General features: G+C 49.3%; 1 protein-coding gene across 1 annotated transcript; it reads right to left on the bottom strand.

Annotated features, from left to right (window-relative positions):
- Positions 1–7,026: 7,026 nt before the first annotated feature.
- On the bottom strand, positions 7,027–11,816 carry ALDH1B1 (aldehyde dehydrogenase 1 family member B1). The gene is made up of 2 exons (XM_047767973.1): positions 11,698–11,816; positions 7,027–9,628 (listed from the first exon to the last, which is right to left on the bottom strand). The coding sequence occupies exon 2, from the start codon at positions 9,616–9,618 to the stop codon at positions 8,065–8,067; it is 1,554 nt and encodes a 517-aa protein (XP_047623929.1). The 5' UTR covers positions 9,619–9,628; positions 11,698–11,816; the 3' UTR covers positions 7,027–8,064.
- Between the last annotated feature and the right edge of the window lie 4,615 nt (positions 11,817–16,431).

Below are 16,431 nucleotides of genomic sequence, written 5' to 3'. Positions count from 1 at the left end.
TAACTCTGAGGGGCTGGACCAAGGCGAGTGTTAGCTGTGATTCTTTGCCTCATTTCTCTAGAACTGATTAGTGGAGCTCTGTGACTCACTATGTACTGTAGGAGGACTGGGTGCTCTGCCTGACCTCTAACTTGCTATGTGACTCTGAGGCTTGGTCTCTTCATCTGTGACTGTGGTATTTGGACTGGATATTACCTGTGTCCCTTTGAGTGCTGACACCTAGAGTAAGCTGGTCCTGTGGAAACAATATGGGAAGTATAGTCTTAGCATTCTTTTTAAAATGATATTCCGTCAAAACCAAATGCCGTCACTTCACACAAGGGTGTGGACACCTCAACTATTCCTGCCATTTTCCCATCTTAAAGAGATTTAGTCTAAATGGAACATGTAACCGGACTCATTGGCTCCTTGGATGGGCATCTGGGGATCAAGATGTCCACTTGTGAGCAAGCCCAGCCTTCTCTAACCAAGTGGGCAGTGGAGACCTGGCTGCTGGACATCAAATCATAAGAATAGGGTCAGCTGCCCTCTCTGGGCTGTGGAATTAGAGTGTAATAGAATACATTTTACTTAGAGACGTTTTGACCTCACCCCACAATTAACCCTTCTTTTCTCTTCGTCAAGAAAGAAAGAAGGAGACTATTTAATATCTGGGCTAAAAAAAAATAGATCCCCTAGGTGACTAAAACTGTTTGATCTCACATCCCAGTGAGATTGTTAAAGTGACATTTGGGATAGTTGTTGAATTTCATGAAGCACTTTTGTGTCTGTGGTCACTTCCCAGCTCTGGGATGGCAGGCAGGACGAGCCTTAATGTCCCCCCCACCACCACCTCTTTACAGATGAAGACACCAGACTGCAGGGGGAAAGCTCTTGGTCTGAGGTCTGAACGCCTCTGAGAAGGACAGAGCTCAGTGCAGCTGGTCCTCTTTGGCTGCCTTTCCATGGTGCTCCTTTCAGAACAGTCTCATAACTGTGTAGAGGAAGATGCTGCCAGTCCCACAGTTTCAGGGATTCTTATCAAGGACCACCTCAACTTTTAAAGCAACACTCAGGCCACTCATGTTGGGCACTGCATTTCGGAGTCCTTTCTGGAATTGCATTTTTCGCCTTTAAGCCCAGCTGCTCCACGTCTGAAATACTGGGGTGACATCACCCTAGCATACACAGTAGGGGACTGGCTGGGAAGTCTGGAAACATGAGGTCCATCTGGGAATTCGTCCCTCTCTTGCTGAGTGACCGTGAACAAGTCCTCTTCACTCTCTGGACCCCAGTTTCCCCACTTGAATAGGAAGGGAATGAAACTAGATGGGTGGTTTTCAAACTTTAAAATGCTGGAACCCCTTCTTTGAATAAAATAATTGAAACTGATCAAACAGGAAGCTGTTCTTCTGTGTTGGCTGTTGCGCCTTTTGGGGGACCTGCTCATACCCCCTCTCCTTGGCACCTCCCTTTTCCCCCTCAACAGTGATTTCCATATCTGAGTCTGCATATGATCTGGGTGGCTGGGAGATGGCTTGGGAAGACACTTACTGAAACCATGTCAGGCTGTAGAGAAGGTCACAGAACATCATGCACCTGCTAAGAAGCACATTCAGCAAAATGAGCTGAATCACCTCCAGTCAAAATTGAAGAGCTGGATGTGGACCAAGAGAGCAAGGTGGATGGAGCCCCAGGTGACAGGGCTGACTGAGCATCAAGACTGCATGAGGCTGGGTTTGGCATCATAATGATGTACCAAAAATAATATAAACATTACACTGTCTGGAATTTTTACCCAAACCAGAAAGTTCGATTAGCATGAATGTTCCAACCTAATGACTCTGTAGCTGTGAGAGCCCCAAGACCTCTCAGAGGCTAAGCAAATGTGGGTGTGGCTATTACTCAGAGACATGATGCTCTCAAAGTCTGTGTTTTCTACCATATTTCCATAGATTTAATGGTGTCCTATGACCCCTGCCCTCTGAAAATACATGTTTGTAGGAACAGTCTTTGTGCTCTATCCTTGGAATGCTGCAGTATGGGGCCTGGTCCCATGGATTCTTCTCCATCATCCTCTATGCATCTTGCCCTATTTTCGCTTGCCCGCATCAGCTGCTTTAACCCAAATCCTCCTTACCTCTCACACCTGGGCTGTGGTTACAGCCCTGTCTGATCACCTTGCTTGCAATTTTTAACCAGCCCTAACTAATCATCTACTGCCAGCCTGATCCTTCAAACTCCCTCTGAACTGGTGTCCCCCACTGTATAAATATTCTAGTATTTAATTCACTCATTTAGATCTGCCCTCTATTACCTCCCACATGCACACGGAATAGCATTCTCCAGAGGCCAGAAGAGTGCAAGCCCTGGAAATATGAAGGTATGTGGGACGTGGGCCCTGCTCTAGGTGAGACTAGAGTATGAGTGAGTGGGACAAGGCTGCCCACTGCCACATAGCACAAGGCGTCTATGATCAGAGCAGGGGGAGGTCAGGGAAGACTTCCTGGAAGAGGAGGCATCCAAGCTAGAGACTGAAGTGGATGCAGGAGATTCCAGGCTAGGGAAGGAGCATGTGAAAGCAGCAGGGGTGAAGTGCAGTATGTTTTGTGCTGGTGAGTAGTGACAAGTAGTGGCTGCTGGAAGTGCTAGTGGCACACTGGCAGGGGAAGGGTCGCCATTCCCCTAAATGCCATCAGAAGAAGTTGGACTTAATGCTATAAGAAGTGGGCCTGAATCTCAGTCTTCTGTTGTCAACTGGGTTACGACGGCTTGAGGAAGATAATCCAAAAGCCAGTGTTCAATCCCAAAGCTACCCATTTTCCACCTTGAACAAAAAAGGGTGGTTTGGGGTCAAGATGGATTTTTCCTTCAAGTTTTAGGTTGAAACTAATCCTATGTCTTTAAAGAACATCGCCCTCCCCTCTCCCCCAGAGATGGATGACGTGGGAGAAATTATTAAGAATGAGCAAACCAGTTGACAGTGAACAGTCTTCTCCTCTAATGAATTTCCTCATCCCCAGCCTTTGCCAGAGCCTCTTGAACATTAAATCAGAGAATGATTATTATGTGATATCTTTATTAATTAAGGGAAACTAAAGTGCCCTGGCGTCTTCAGCTGAATAATGAATTCAGAACATGGGAGCCCATCACCCAGGGCAGAACTGGGTACCAAGACTTGCCCATGCTCAGCTCAGGCTGCCTTCTCTCTCCTGGGCATGAACTTTTTATGGTCAGGGCTGCCTCTGAGTTCAGCCTGGACTGCACCTGCGTATCCTTTCACTAGGGCTGTCTCTCCATTATCCTAAATCTCCCCCATGTTAGGGAGTGGTTGGATGTTGGGGAAAGAGTAAAAGTCATTAGTACTAGGTAGTGGGGGGGTGGTGGTGGGTGGGAACAGAAGGCTCTCTTATCTCCACTGGTAAATCCAGCCACCACACACATCTGCAGAGCACCTACTGGGTGCCAGGTACTGCTGGGTGCTGAGAGATCTACTGTTGATCACCCCCCACCCCGAGTTGCTGGCCCTGGCGCAGACAGTTGGACCTGTCTCTGCTACCAAAGGTACCACAGTCACCCCTGGGTAGAATGGGCATTAGCTTTGGAGTTGAAGACTCAGAACCAAGTTCAAAACCTTCCATGGTCTGTGGATCTGGGGCACTTCCCTCTACCCTCAGCAGTCCAGGGAGGTCAGCATCACTGCCCTGTCCTGCTGCCCTGAGGATCCCACATACGAATGGACAAGAACCATTCACTCTCTAGGGGATACTGAAGGCTGTGTGCTGGGTACCAAGGATGCAAGGAGACAGACCAGATGTGCTGGGAGTCTGCTGGAGACACAGTCTAGTGGGGCAGAAAATCAGACCCATTTCATCATGCATATGCTAATGAATAAGAGCTGCCACAGGGCAAGACTAAAGGAAGAGTGGGTTCTATGAGCTCAGAGGGGCCAGAAATGGCTTGATTGAGACAGTCAAGACAAAGCATCCCAGAGAATGTGGGTCCCCAGCAGGACTCCAAGAAAATGGGCTGAATCTGGTGAGGAAAGAAGGAAGTAGAAAGGAACAGTGTGAACAAGGCTGGAAGAGAGGTGTGAACAGCTCACAAGAGGATTAAACTCTAAATGCATCTTTGTAAGAAACATTCTGGAGTTCCCATCATGGTTCAGTGGTTAATGAATCCGACTAGGAACCATGAGGTTGTAGGTTTGAGCCCTGGCCTCGCTCAGTGGGTTAAGGATCCGGCGTTGCCATGAGCTGCGGTGTAGCTCACAGAGGCGGTTCGGATCCCGCGTGGCTGTGGCTCTGGTGTGGGCGGGTGGCTATGGCTCCAATTAGACCCCTAGCCTGGGAACCTCCATATGCCGCAGGTGCAGCCCTAAAAAGACAAAAAAAAAAAAGAAAGAAAGAAAGAAAAAAGAAACATTCTAACCATTGTGCACATCTGCAAGGAGGTGCTGTGTGTGCCAGGGTAGGCTGTCCTCTAAAACCTGAGGACAACATGGAAGTGTCCCCATAACTATGTTTCTTATTTCCCTCTGCACCTTGGTTGGGTCAGGTGGTTTTGCCAATGGCTGTGAATGGAAGCAATGCATTCTGCACCAAGGCCAGGGCTTTAAGAAGTCGTTATGCCCTTTTCATACTTTCTTCTCCATCTACCAGGGGATGTGAGGTCTCAGGCCCCATGCAGCCTGACCTGTAGGAGTTTTACAGATGGATTATTCTCAGGGTCCATGAGCTCCTTGAAAGTATGCCAAATTCTATGCAGATGTGCATGTGTGCATTTTTTTTCTGGTGAAAAAAAAAAATTAGCTTTCACTAGTGTCTCAAAGGAATTCCTAAGATAAAATTGGTTAAGAACCAGTGTAGACAGTGGTGCCACACGATGGAAGGAAACTGTCTCCGAATCTCCACCTGGAGGACAAGGGTTGATTAAACCAACACCTGCACCAGATTATTGTGTACGCAGGAAAGCAAGCGTTGTTGTGTTGAACCCTGAAACCCTGGGAATTTGTTACCCTGTTATACACATGGGAAGAGCACTTGGCTGGGTCAAGAGACCTGGAATCCAGGCCACACTGACCCCACTGGGGTCCTTGGCCTTGGGCCAGTTACGCGGTCCACTCTGGTTAAGTGACTGGGGAGGCTGGGGCTCTCAAAGGCTCTCACAATGCGCTTTCCTGCTTTCCTTCCAAGGTCCTCCGACTCTAGGATTAATGTACAGATCACTGGGGCTTGGGGAGATAAAAGTGGTGCTCTCAGCACACAGCAGTCTGGCTTCTGTCCCCACCCTGCCACACAGCCTCTGCTAACCAAGGTCTCCAGGGACCCCCACGGCTTCAGCCTCCTCTTCCTTGATCTCTTGGAAGCACCTGACTCTGCCTGTGGCTCCCTCCCTTTCCCTCCTTATCCTGCAGAATCCCATGCTCCTCCTATTGGGCCTTTCCCTTGGGCTGAGCGGGGTGCAGTAAACAGAGTCAGAAGACCTGAGTTTGAGTCCTGGCTCTATTTACTAGCTGAACATGGCTAGACCTCCATGTTTATTTACCAAGCATGGACTGGTAGCTTGACAGGAGTGTTGTCAGACTTCAGTGGCCTTTGAAAGGTGTAATGATTGACAAACTAAGGACTTGGTGTAAATTTGTTGAGTAGGTGGATGCCCCAAAATTGCAACATCTATGACCAAGTGAAGTCACGGGGGCCAGTGTCTACACTTAGTAAAGATGCCCAGTTCAACCTCCCTGCAGGGACTGAGCTGACTGGGAATCTAACTTCTCAGGCTCAGAATTTCACCTTAGCCTTCAAGTTAATTAACAAAGTGGCCACCAGAGGTCAGCCTCACACCCAGAATAGAGCTCGTTGGGCATTGCTGTGAGCTCTTGAGGTTTGGGATAGATGTGCTCTTAGTTTGCCAGACCCCTCCTCACCTCCTAGACCCAATTCCCAAGTGTGTGTTGCTTGGGAAGAGGGGTTCCCCACTCCAATAAGCATTTTTCAAACCCAGCAGGGAGTAGAATTCAACTCAATTCTGATACTATTTACCCAGAGATAGTGTCAGATCCTGTGGGTTAGGAGTCAGTCCTAGAAGACGGCCTCAGAATCTCAGGGATTGAAATAAGGGACCCAGAAAAGTATCCTTTCCCAGTCCCACCCCAAACTGGAACACCCTCTGCCAAATTCCTCTTTGATTTAGAAGTACTGAGAAGCCAGTGAGGGAGGGATGTGTTAAATTACTGAGATGTTAATCATTGGAGACCCCACTGCCCCATTTACCTTCTCACTCATTTCCCCACAAGAAACTCTCACTGTTGTGCAAAGTGCCAACAGCCTCCAAGAGAAACAGATAAAAGGTACACTTGGGCGGGGGACAGTCAGGGTCACCCCAGCCTTAGACAAATGGTGGAAAAAGGAGATCTTCGGAAGGACAGATTCGGGGCCCAAACCAACCAACCCTGGATCCTCAGGAAGCAGTTTCAGGCCAACTCCAAGGCAAGACACTGAACAAAACCGTCTTGATGCCAAGGGGAACTAACAGGATGTTAAAGAGGTGATAGGGGTGTGCGTTCACAAGACTGAATGGACCTGAAAGTATAACAAGTCACGAGCATGTGGTCTAGAAAGATGGAAGACGGGAGAAGATGAGCATCCTGCTTCTGTATCTTGCTCCGGCTGATGGGGCTTCACTCCCAACAGCAGGGTAACAGAATTGTAAGACTAAAGAACATACTGAGCTCTCAGGTTTGAAATTTCAAAACCCCCAGGATGTCAGGACGGGCCCTGATGCTGAGCTTGGCTTGAGGGCTGCTGTGTTTTGGTGGGAGTTGGAGAGACAATGCCAGTGGAAGCCTTGAAATGAGACCTGAAATGGACTCGCTCTAGGTAGCACTTTTCTCTGTGGGTTTTAAAGGTGCACTCTGTCACCCAAGTGAGAGAAAACAAAATCAAAACTAGATGTATTGTGGAAGGGACTTTGGATGATCAGAGACCTTTCCATCCCCAAGACTCTGTAAAATGTTCAGCAGCAAGAGAATACTGATACAAAACCAACTTGCAAACAGAATGAGTTTAATTTTTAATTGTAATTAACTCACATATCATAAAATTCACCCCTTTAAAGTATTACTTCAGTGCATTTTAGTATAGTCGCAGAAGTATACAACAATCATCACTAATTCCACAGCATTTCAAAACCTCCCCAAAAGAAATTCTCTACCTATTAGCAGTTATTCCCCATTCTCTCCTTCCCCAGCCCTGGCAACCACTAATATACTTTCTGTCTCGACAGATTTGCTTATTCAGGTTATTTCATATAAATGGAATCATACAATACATGGCCTTGTATATCTGGCTTCTTTCATTTAACATAATGGTTTCAAGGTTCATCCATGCTGTAGCATGTGTCAGTACTTTTTTTCCTTTTTAAGATTGAACAGTACAAGAAATATTCCATGGCAACATTTTGTTCATCCACTCATTAACTGATGACATTAGGGCTGAGTGTATTTTAAAGGAACAATTATATAAATGCATTTTCTGTCCACTCCTTCCCTTGAATTAAGAAGAATCAGTAGCAAAATGAAGCAATGTAAGCAGACAAACCAGTTTGCAACTGGTACTTAGAAAAAGGAAAGCACCCATGACTTTTAGGGTAGGTTACTAAAGAATGGGGCCAAGACAAAGGGCCTAGTTTAAAACTCCTAATGTGCCCTAATCCCATGTCTGAAGTGTCTAACCACTAATTACCCACCAGGAAGTCCTTGGATCAGCTGGAAGAATGAAAAGCCGCTGTCTGATCATTGGTTTCTCATCTGTATTCCAGAGACTCTTAAGGTGTCATGGAAGTAACACAGGGCCATCAACAGGGTTTGGGTGCAGGTGGATAAGCCTCTGGGCCCAGCCCCCATCCCTGCTTTAACTAGAACAGCTCCCATTTTAACTGCTTCATTTGTTGAGGTTCCGTCTAAGAGTTCATCTGGAACAAATAGGTGGGGGGGGGGGTCCACGGCTTAAAAAAAAATACTTGGCAACCACTTGCAGATGGTTGTGGCATCCGCGGACTAGAGCTGGGTTTCCTTGGTAGCCATCCTTATGAGTTCTTCTGAGGAACCTTGATGGTGACTGTCTTCACCTCTGTGTAGGCCTTAAGCCCATCCTCCCCCAGCTCCCTTCCATTGCCAGATTCCTTAAAGCCTCCAAAAGGTGTGTGGCAGGTGACAATGTTGTAGGTGTTCACCCACACTGTCCCAGCTTGGAGGGCCTGTGTGAAGTACATGGCTTTGTCCAGGTCCTGAGTGAACACGGCAGCCGCCAAGCCATACCTAGTGTTGTTGGCCCTCTCGATCACCTCCTCGATCCTCTTGAACTTGAACAGAGGCTGCACAGGCCCAAAGATCTCCTCCTTGGCGATCCTCATGTCATCTTGCACTCCACCAAAGACCGTGGGCTTGATGAAGAAGCCTCGCTCTCCAAAACGCTCCCCGCCACAGAGAAGTTTTGCCCCTTCCTTCTGGCCAAGCTGGATGTAGCCCAGGATTCGCTCAAACTGCTCCTTGTCCACCTGGGGCCCCTGCTGGGTGTCTAGCTCAAAGGGGTTCCCAACTTTCCGCCGCTTAGCTTTCTCCACGGTTCTCTCGAGAAACTCATCATAGATGGATTCTTCAACGAAGGTCCGGGAACCTGCACAGCAGCACTGGCCCATGTTGAAGAACAGGGCTTCATGGCACTGCTCCACAGCGTGGTCCATGTCGGCATCAGCCAACACAATGCTCGGACTCTTCCCACCCAGCTCCAGGGTGACTCTCTTGAGGTTGGAATCACCAGCCGCCTTCTGGATCAGGTGGCCCACCTCGGTAGAGCCAGTGAAGGCAACTTTGTTGACATCCATGTGATGGGCGATAGCTGCTCCTGCTGTTGGGCCATAGCCTGTGAGGACGTTCACCACCCCAGGGGGAAAGCCCACCTCTTTGATGAGGGAGGCCAAGTACAGAGCAGAAAGGGGGGTCTGCTCTGCCACCTTCATGACCACAGTGTTGCCTGTGGCAAGGGCCGGGGCGAGCTTCCAGGCCTGCATGACCAAGGGAAAGTTCCATGGGATTATCTGGCCACAGACGCCAACGGGCTCATGCCGGGTGAAGCAGAAATGCTCGCCATCCATGGGGATGGTCTTGCCATGCCACTTGTCAGCCCAGCCAGCGAAGTACCGGTATACCTTGATGACCTCATCCAGGTCCAAGGCGTAAGACTCCTGGAAAGGCTTGCCGTTGTCCAGGGTTTCCAGCGAGGCCAAGTAGACACGATCCCGCTCCACTAGATCGGCCAGGCGGTTCAGCAGCCGGCCCCGCTCTGAGGCATCCATCCGGCGCCATGGAGACCCCAGGCGGAAGGCCTCACGGGCTGCTTTCACTGCGCGATCCACATCAGCCTGGTCCCCTTCAGCCACGTGGCCAATGACCTCCCCTGTGGTGGGGTTGACTGTCTGGAAGGTCTTCTTGCTGACCGCATCTTGCCACTCATTGTTGATGAAGAGCTGGTTGTAGCGGATGTCCGGATTGAGGATGGGGCTTGGGAGGGCTGCTGCAGAGGAGTACGGGGCAACGGGGCGGCACAGGCCAAACAGCCGGGGCACCAGGAAGCGCAGCATGCTGAATACTCTGGAGAGGGACAGGAGCCAAGGTGAACGGGGACAGGACCACCAGCTCAGACGTCCCAAGATTCTAGCATAAAGGGATGTCACCTCTGAAAACATGGCTCTAAGGGCTACAAGGGCCCTGAAGAATGCTCTGGTCCAACTGTCACACCCAATGTAGCCTCCAGCTCAGTCCCTCACCTCTTCTGCATCTTCATTCAAATGTCCCCTTCTCTGTAAGGCCTTCCCTGACCACCCTTTATAAAACTGCAACTTTTACCAGCCCCAGCACTCTCTATCCCCCACACTGCACTTTATTTCTCCCCAAATAGTATATGTACATGCTTCCCCTCCCCCAATAAAATGTCAGCTCCATGTGAGCAGGGATTTTTTTTTTTCCTATTTCATTCATTGCTATGTCCTTCATGCCTAGAATTATGCCAGCTACAGAAAAGCTGCTCAAATAGGTAGTTATTCTACAATATACTGAGGAAACAATAAAATATCCACCAAGGCTGTTTACGAAGGCTGTTTAATTGACCTCAGGGTGGAGTAAAAACTGAAGAGACTCGGCGACAGAGCTGTTCTCTGACAGAGGAGCTTACATCACTTCACCTCTGTGCCTCAGTTTCCTCATATGTGAAATGCCTCATGGGGCTATGGTGAATGGGGTTGTGAGTACAAAAAGCCTGGCACACGCATTCAGGTCATCGGAACTGGGCGGCACCCTCAGAAACCAGACCAGGCCAGCTCCCCAGGCACAGACAGGCCTCAGCTTTCCCAGGAGTGCAATGAGTACAGCAGCTGGAAAGAAGGCTTTGTTTATTCTTGCCTACAACTCTAAAAAGTGTAGACTTGATGAAAATAACAACTCTAAACACCCTATAAAATTTAATCCATGAAACTTAAGTGGTATATAAAGTTCCTAGATTCGCTGAAGCAGTTACTGTCCAGTGAGGACATCACTCTCTGCACATCTGCTGTCTCACTTGAGCCTTACCCCACTAGCCCCCAGCACCCCTACCCCCTGCCACTGGGCAGGGAGAGGAGCAAAGAACTTATACAGGGAAACAAGGCCCCAGCTAAGTCCCCAGCCCCTCACAAATGAAAGATTCCTAGGAAGCCATCCCTTGGGGAGAAGCTGAGCCAGCAGACCTGACAGGGGTGCATGCAGGGTTCACTCTGTTCAGGACTCTGACCCATGCTGGGACAGAAGCAATCTTGCATCCATTAGGCCTGGGTCTGAGGAGGGAGGAGTCCCTGGGGAGGTCAGGATAAGGCAGATGGGGGGGGGGGGTTTAACCAATCCATGGGGTAGGGGTGGAGGGGGCTAAAGAGGGCAAGAGGATTGATCACAGACCAAGGTTGGCAAGGCTACTTTCATGCACAGCCAAGGCTGTTTCTATTCTAGAGACCTACTTGGGGTCGCCTCAGGGGCCTCCACCATCATGTGGGTAGAGAAGTGCTCACAGAACATCATACTTTACAGTCTGCAGGCCATCTTCTGAGCAAGCAATTCACCTGAGGCTTCTAGAAGCCCCAAGAGAATTTAGGTTGATGATGACAACCCATTCTGGAAGAAGGTTGGGGATCAGAGAGGTTCTGGGACTCACTGAGGACACACAGCAAGTAAGAATAGGAGCCTCAGCCTGGATTCCCACAGCCCTATCTTTGTGTTTCCCCCCTCCTACGGACAACTCTTTTATTAGCGCCCACTGTGCCCACTGGGTCATCGAGGACCGGGTGGCGCCCACCTTATCCTTTCTGCTGGAGGGAGTGCGTGTACTGGCCTCACAGCTACAATCCGGGGCTACTACAGTAGGCCCAGTGGCGGGGAGCGACGAGGTCAAGGTAACCGGGAAGATTTGAGGTTTCAAAGGTCTGTGTCTTCAGGGCCCCTCCGGCGCCACCCAGAGACCCGGTGTGGGAGGCGGGGTGGGAAGCAGGAAGAGGTTCCCACAGCGTTCCCTCGGGCGGAAAGGCGGGCCCCCAAATCGGGAAGCCGAGACCCAGGGAGGAAGCCTGCGTTGCAGCGAAGGGAGTCGTGGCCAGTCCGTGAGAAGTGGGGGCCGAAGAGAGAGGGGCGCCAGTTACCTGCAGCAGGCTGGAGCTCGCGGTCTGTTTTGGGATCCGACTCCCCCAGGTCTAGTCTGGCCACCGGCCCGGGGCTCGCCACAGGCCCCGCCTCCGCGTAGTTCGAAGCTCAGCAGCCAATGAGGCTCCGCCTGCGCCTGGGGCGCCGCCGACCTTCAGAAGCGCGGCCAAGGCCGCTCCTACCCCCAGGCGCTGGCTGTTCTAGCCTTCAGGATTGCGGGGGGGGGGGGGAGGGGGCGGAGGTGCTGCTAGCTCACTACCCTTCTCAAGGTCTAATGGCCCCCTATCCCTGCGAATATTCCGCACCACGCAAGCTCTCCTTCTCAGGCATCGCCACGCAGAGCTAGGGGTCCTAAGACGCACGTTTGGGGGCGGAAACAAAAATCCAGAAACGATAGGACATCAAGAGTCACACATCAATGGGAGCCTGGGCCCCAACTGTATTTTTCCTTTCTCCTTTGCACACAATGCACCTTATTAGGTTACCATTCTCCCCCGCCCCCGCGCGCAGGGCCCGAGTTTTGTGGAAGTTCCGGGCCAGGTAGGGCCAGGTATGGAACCCGCGCCACAGTAGCAACTCAAGTCGCTGCAGTGACAACTTGGAATCCTTAACCTAGGATGCCCAGCAAGGGAACTCCTGAGTTCCTATCCTTGAGGCTCTCCTTAGCCTCTTCTGTGCCTTCCCTCTCTCTCACTTCTTTTTCCTTGGTTCACTAATTTGTCTTCCACCTTCACTGCTCTTTTTCCCAGTGGATTTTATATTTGAGCTTTTAAAAGCTGCATTGGAGCGGGGGTGGGGTGGGGCTAAGGACACCAAGAATATATGCACAATGCAGAAAGCTTTGAAAACACAGAAAAGGTTCCAAGAAGAAAAAAATATTATCTTCAATCCTTTCACCCAAACGTTACCATCCATCTTGCTGATACTTTTTTCCTCTGCATTGTTCAAAAACTCTTTTAATAAAAATGAAATCATATGGTGGCTTCTTTTTTGCTGCCTTTTAAAAGCAATTTACTCTGAACCTTTTATGGTGTCACTAATTAATTAAATGGCAACATCATCCTCTCCCAGGTGGCCTAGAATTGTGTGGTAAGGTGGCTTGTTGATGGACACGGAGACTGTTTCCATTTGTTGTTGCCATACGGGATGCTAATTCCTGAACCTGCCATCTCCCACCGGCTCCACCTCCACTGCACCCTCCTGGTTGGAGAAGTTAGGAAGCTATGAGCAGGCCCCCAGCCTCATTTGCAGCTAGAGTTCTGAATGTAAACTAGGTGGTGCCGATTAGCAGTACCACTGCCACATGTGGCAGGTGGAGGGCACAGTCCTGCTGCCTTTGGGTCATCACTAGTATGATGGCAGATGCATTCTTCTCCAGCTCCCTGGGTATGAGATGACTGCTGCAGCTGTGGTTCCTTGACTCCAGCTACCTGTTCCCTGCTCTTTAAATCATGGCCTAAGGACTGTGTCTTGAGCTAAATAGCCCCCAAAGTGGTCTCAGAGGGTAACAAGGCTGGTGGACTCCATCCATCTTGTTCTAAGAGTCAGTCCTGAAGGTCAAGTCCTCCCTGATTCTCCATCCCTCTGGCCCTTCCAGCAATTCTGTCAGCACCCACTCTCTCTCTTAAATCTCTACCTCTCCACATATTTAGAATATGCACATTTTCCTGTTTGAACCTGATTAATTTGTATAATTCTTTCCCTAAGCTACAGCTCCATGGAGTCTTTTGTTACCATGTCATCCTTAGGATGTTCACAGTCCTTGCTGCAAAACTTAATTCTTCACTAGGAGCACTACATCTTGTGCCTTGCCACATCTATGCTCATGTTTTCCCAGCAATTGTGTGGCCCCTTGCAAAGCCCTGTCTGCCTCCACGCCCCCCCCCCCGCCCCCTCGCCCCACCACCCTCACCCCAGCACATGGCCAGCCTAGCACCCTTTGGGCACTTGGCATGACATTCCATGGTGGATTGACTTAAGGGTTATTTGATCAGTCATTAACAAGCCTCATTGGTAGAGGCAGTGAATCCATGCCAAAACAAGTATCAGTCTTCCAGTGGTCAGGCCTCTTGGAAAGCTGGGGCAGGTGTGAGACGCAGTAGCAAACAAGAAGTGGCCCTTTGGGGAGAGGATAAAGGCTGTGTCCTGTGAGGAGCAGCTGAAGAAACTGGGAGTGTCCACCTCTCAGAACTCAAGGGACAGGACTGCACCCTCCAAGGCTCCAGAAGGCAAAAAACAAGATGTAGTCTGTGGGGTCCTCGAAGGCAGCGCCAGACCTGTGAGGGAAAGTTAGAGGGGGCAGAGGAAGACCTTCCTGACAAAGCAGAACTGGCTAAGGATGGGTGGGAGGGGCTGCAGTGAGCCCCCATCACTGGGGAGTACCAGGAGGGATATGAAACCATTTGGCAAAATCCTGTAAAGCACCAGATAAAGACTGAACAAGACAAGTGGTTCCAAAACTTAGCTGTGCATCAGAACTGCCTGGGGAGCATCAAAACAAAAACAAAACCAAAACATGCTTTACAATCTCCCTGGCCTTACTTTCAGAGATTCTCAATTATCATATGTTGGTGGAGATCCAGGAATTTTTAAATTTGCTCATATGCTCCTGATGCACGACTATATCTGGGAAGCACCAGCTTAAGCGGTCTTTGGAATTCTATGACTCCACCATGAATGGTTTTCCGAAAGGGATTTATGGAGGGAATGCTTTGTCTATATCTAGATCCCATCTAGCAGGCCCACCCTTGACACTTCCTAAGCTGTGGCTGGCATCAGAAGTCACCAAAATAAGTAGTGCTGTTGCAAGGCATTTGTAAAAGCATCCAAAAATTTTAAAAGTAAAAACCTTCCACAATGCTTGACATTCATGGTTTGGCAAGAAGGATGAATGTGCAGTGGCTCAGGGTAAAATGCACAGATGATTTTTGCAGAGAGAATGTTTTAGATTCAGTTTTTAATTGACAAAAAAAAAGATCCATCCAGGCCTCTAGAATGGATATTGGGCCTGGAACCCCTGTGAGTGTCCAGACTAAAAGGATTGAAGGGGAAATGGTGAGATAACACAAGCCATAGTCAAGTCGTTGTCAGCAAGAAATGTTACCCAGGGATGTGTTTACACTGGCCTGGCAGAGGAAGAGAAGCTATTTCTATCCTTCAGTGTTTGGTGCCTTATATGTCTATGTCTAGGAAATTACTGTAAAAGATTTCAGGCTCTGAGATAATGAATGGATCAGACAGATTCCAAACAAAAAGACACGCAAGCTGCACTGGGCATTGATTCTACACTAAGCATAGCAGGTACCTCCGTTCTCTGTATTTGATGGAACACTGGGTCAAGATACGGAGGGAGATGCAGGGAGTAGAAATTTTAAAATCAAGATGCATGTCAAAGCAACCCAAAATATACCACCCCACCCCCCTCTTTTTCTCCTAAGTGAACCTTTACGCTCTGCTAAATTTACATTCTATGCACATGAACTAAGTCTGAATGGTGTCAAACCAAACCAGCCCTGAGTTTTTACCACAAACTCGGTTTCCTTCCTGCCTGCCTGCCTGGCTTCCTTGCTCATTCTCTCCCTCTGCACCTCAGTTGAGGGTCAAGAAATTTGAAACCCAGAAAGGGAGAGGGGCCTGTCCAACATCACACAGGAGATGAGTGCCTGAGGTCCAACTAGAATTGAGGTCCTCACACAAGCACACAAATAACACTGGGGTGGAAACAGACATTGTGGCAGCACGTGGGCATCTGCAGTTAAGGATCCCGAGGTAGGGAGATGATCCTGGAGGATAAGGATGGCCCAGTGTAGTCACAAGGGAGACAACATCAGGAATGTCAACATCAGAGATATGATGATGTAAGCAGAGATAAGAGTGATGCAGCCAAAGAATGCAAGCGGCTGGAAAAGGCAATCTCCTGGGGTCTCCAGAAAGAATACGGCTCTGCCAATACCTTGGTTTTAGCTCAGTGACACTCATTTCAGACTTCCAAGGCCAGAACGGTAAGATAATGGTTGCGTTGTTTGAAGCCACTAAGTTTGTGATAACTGGTTACAGCTAACAAATGGGAAACTAATACATCATTTCACTAGTAGTCTTCGTAGGCATTTAGGTTTACGGCCTCTGGCCTACACTATTTGGTTGCATAGACACACCATAATCATTTGTTGTTTCTTTTGTCTTCCCAGCATTCCTTTCCCCTGAAAACAATACCCTCCTCTCCTGCCTTCACCCCAGTCATATTTTTGAGTCAGAACTGCCCATCATAACCTTCTACTTTTGGGGGGGACCTTGTTGAACCTTGTTAACTATAAATGTTTTCTATTCTGCGTGTCTAACAAGTTGCCAGTGATGCCAGTGTGGCTCGTGCCAAGCCCACACTCTGAGCAGCAAGAGCAGAGGATGCCCTCTGAAAGACAAGTAGGGCCCGAATGAATGAAGAAGTAGGTTCCAGTTGCAGGTAATAGGCACAGGCATGTGCCCAGGCCTGGAGGTGGGAGGGGTCAAAGTGCAGTCAAAGAACTGGGAGAAGGAGTTCCTATTGCAGCACAGCAGAAAAACAAATCTGACTACTATCCATGAGGACTCGGGTTCAATCCCTGGCCTCACTCAGTGGGTTAAGGATCGGCGTTGCCCTGAGCTGTGGTGTAGGTTGCAGATGTGGCTTGGATCTGGCATTGCTGTGACTATGAGTAGGCCAGCAGCAGTTACAGCTCCGATTCGACCCCTAGCCT

The sequence above is a fragment of the Phacochoerus africanus genome, chromosome 2 (genome assembly GCF_016906955.1).
Source record: "Phacochoerus africanus isolate WHEZ1 chromosome 2, ROS_Pafr_v1, whole genome shotgun sequence".
Taxonomy (NCBI): Eukaryota; Metazoa; Chordata; class Mammalia; order Artiodactyla; family Suidae; genus Phacochoerus; species Phacochoerus africanus.
The sequence above is the reverse complement of the archived record's forward strand: the minus strand, read 5'-3'. Positions and strand labels throughout refer to the sequence as shown.

Excerpts from the sequence above, each read along its gene's own strand:
- ALDH1B1 (XM_047767973.1), bottom strand. The coding sequence starts at position 9,618 with ATGCTGCGCTTCCTGGTGCCCCGGCTGTTTGGCCTGTGCCGCCCCGTT.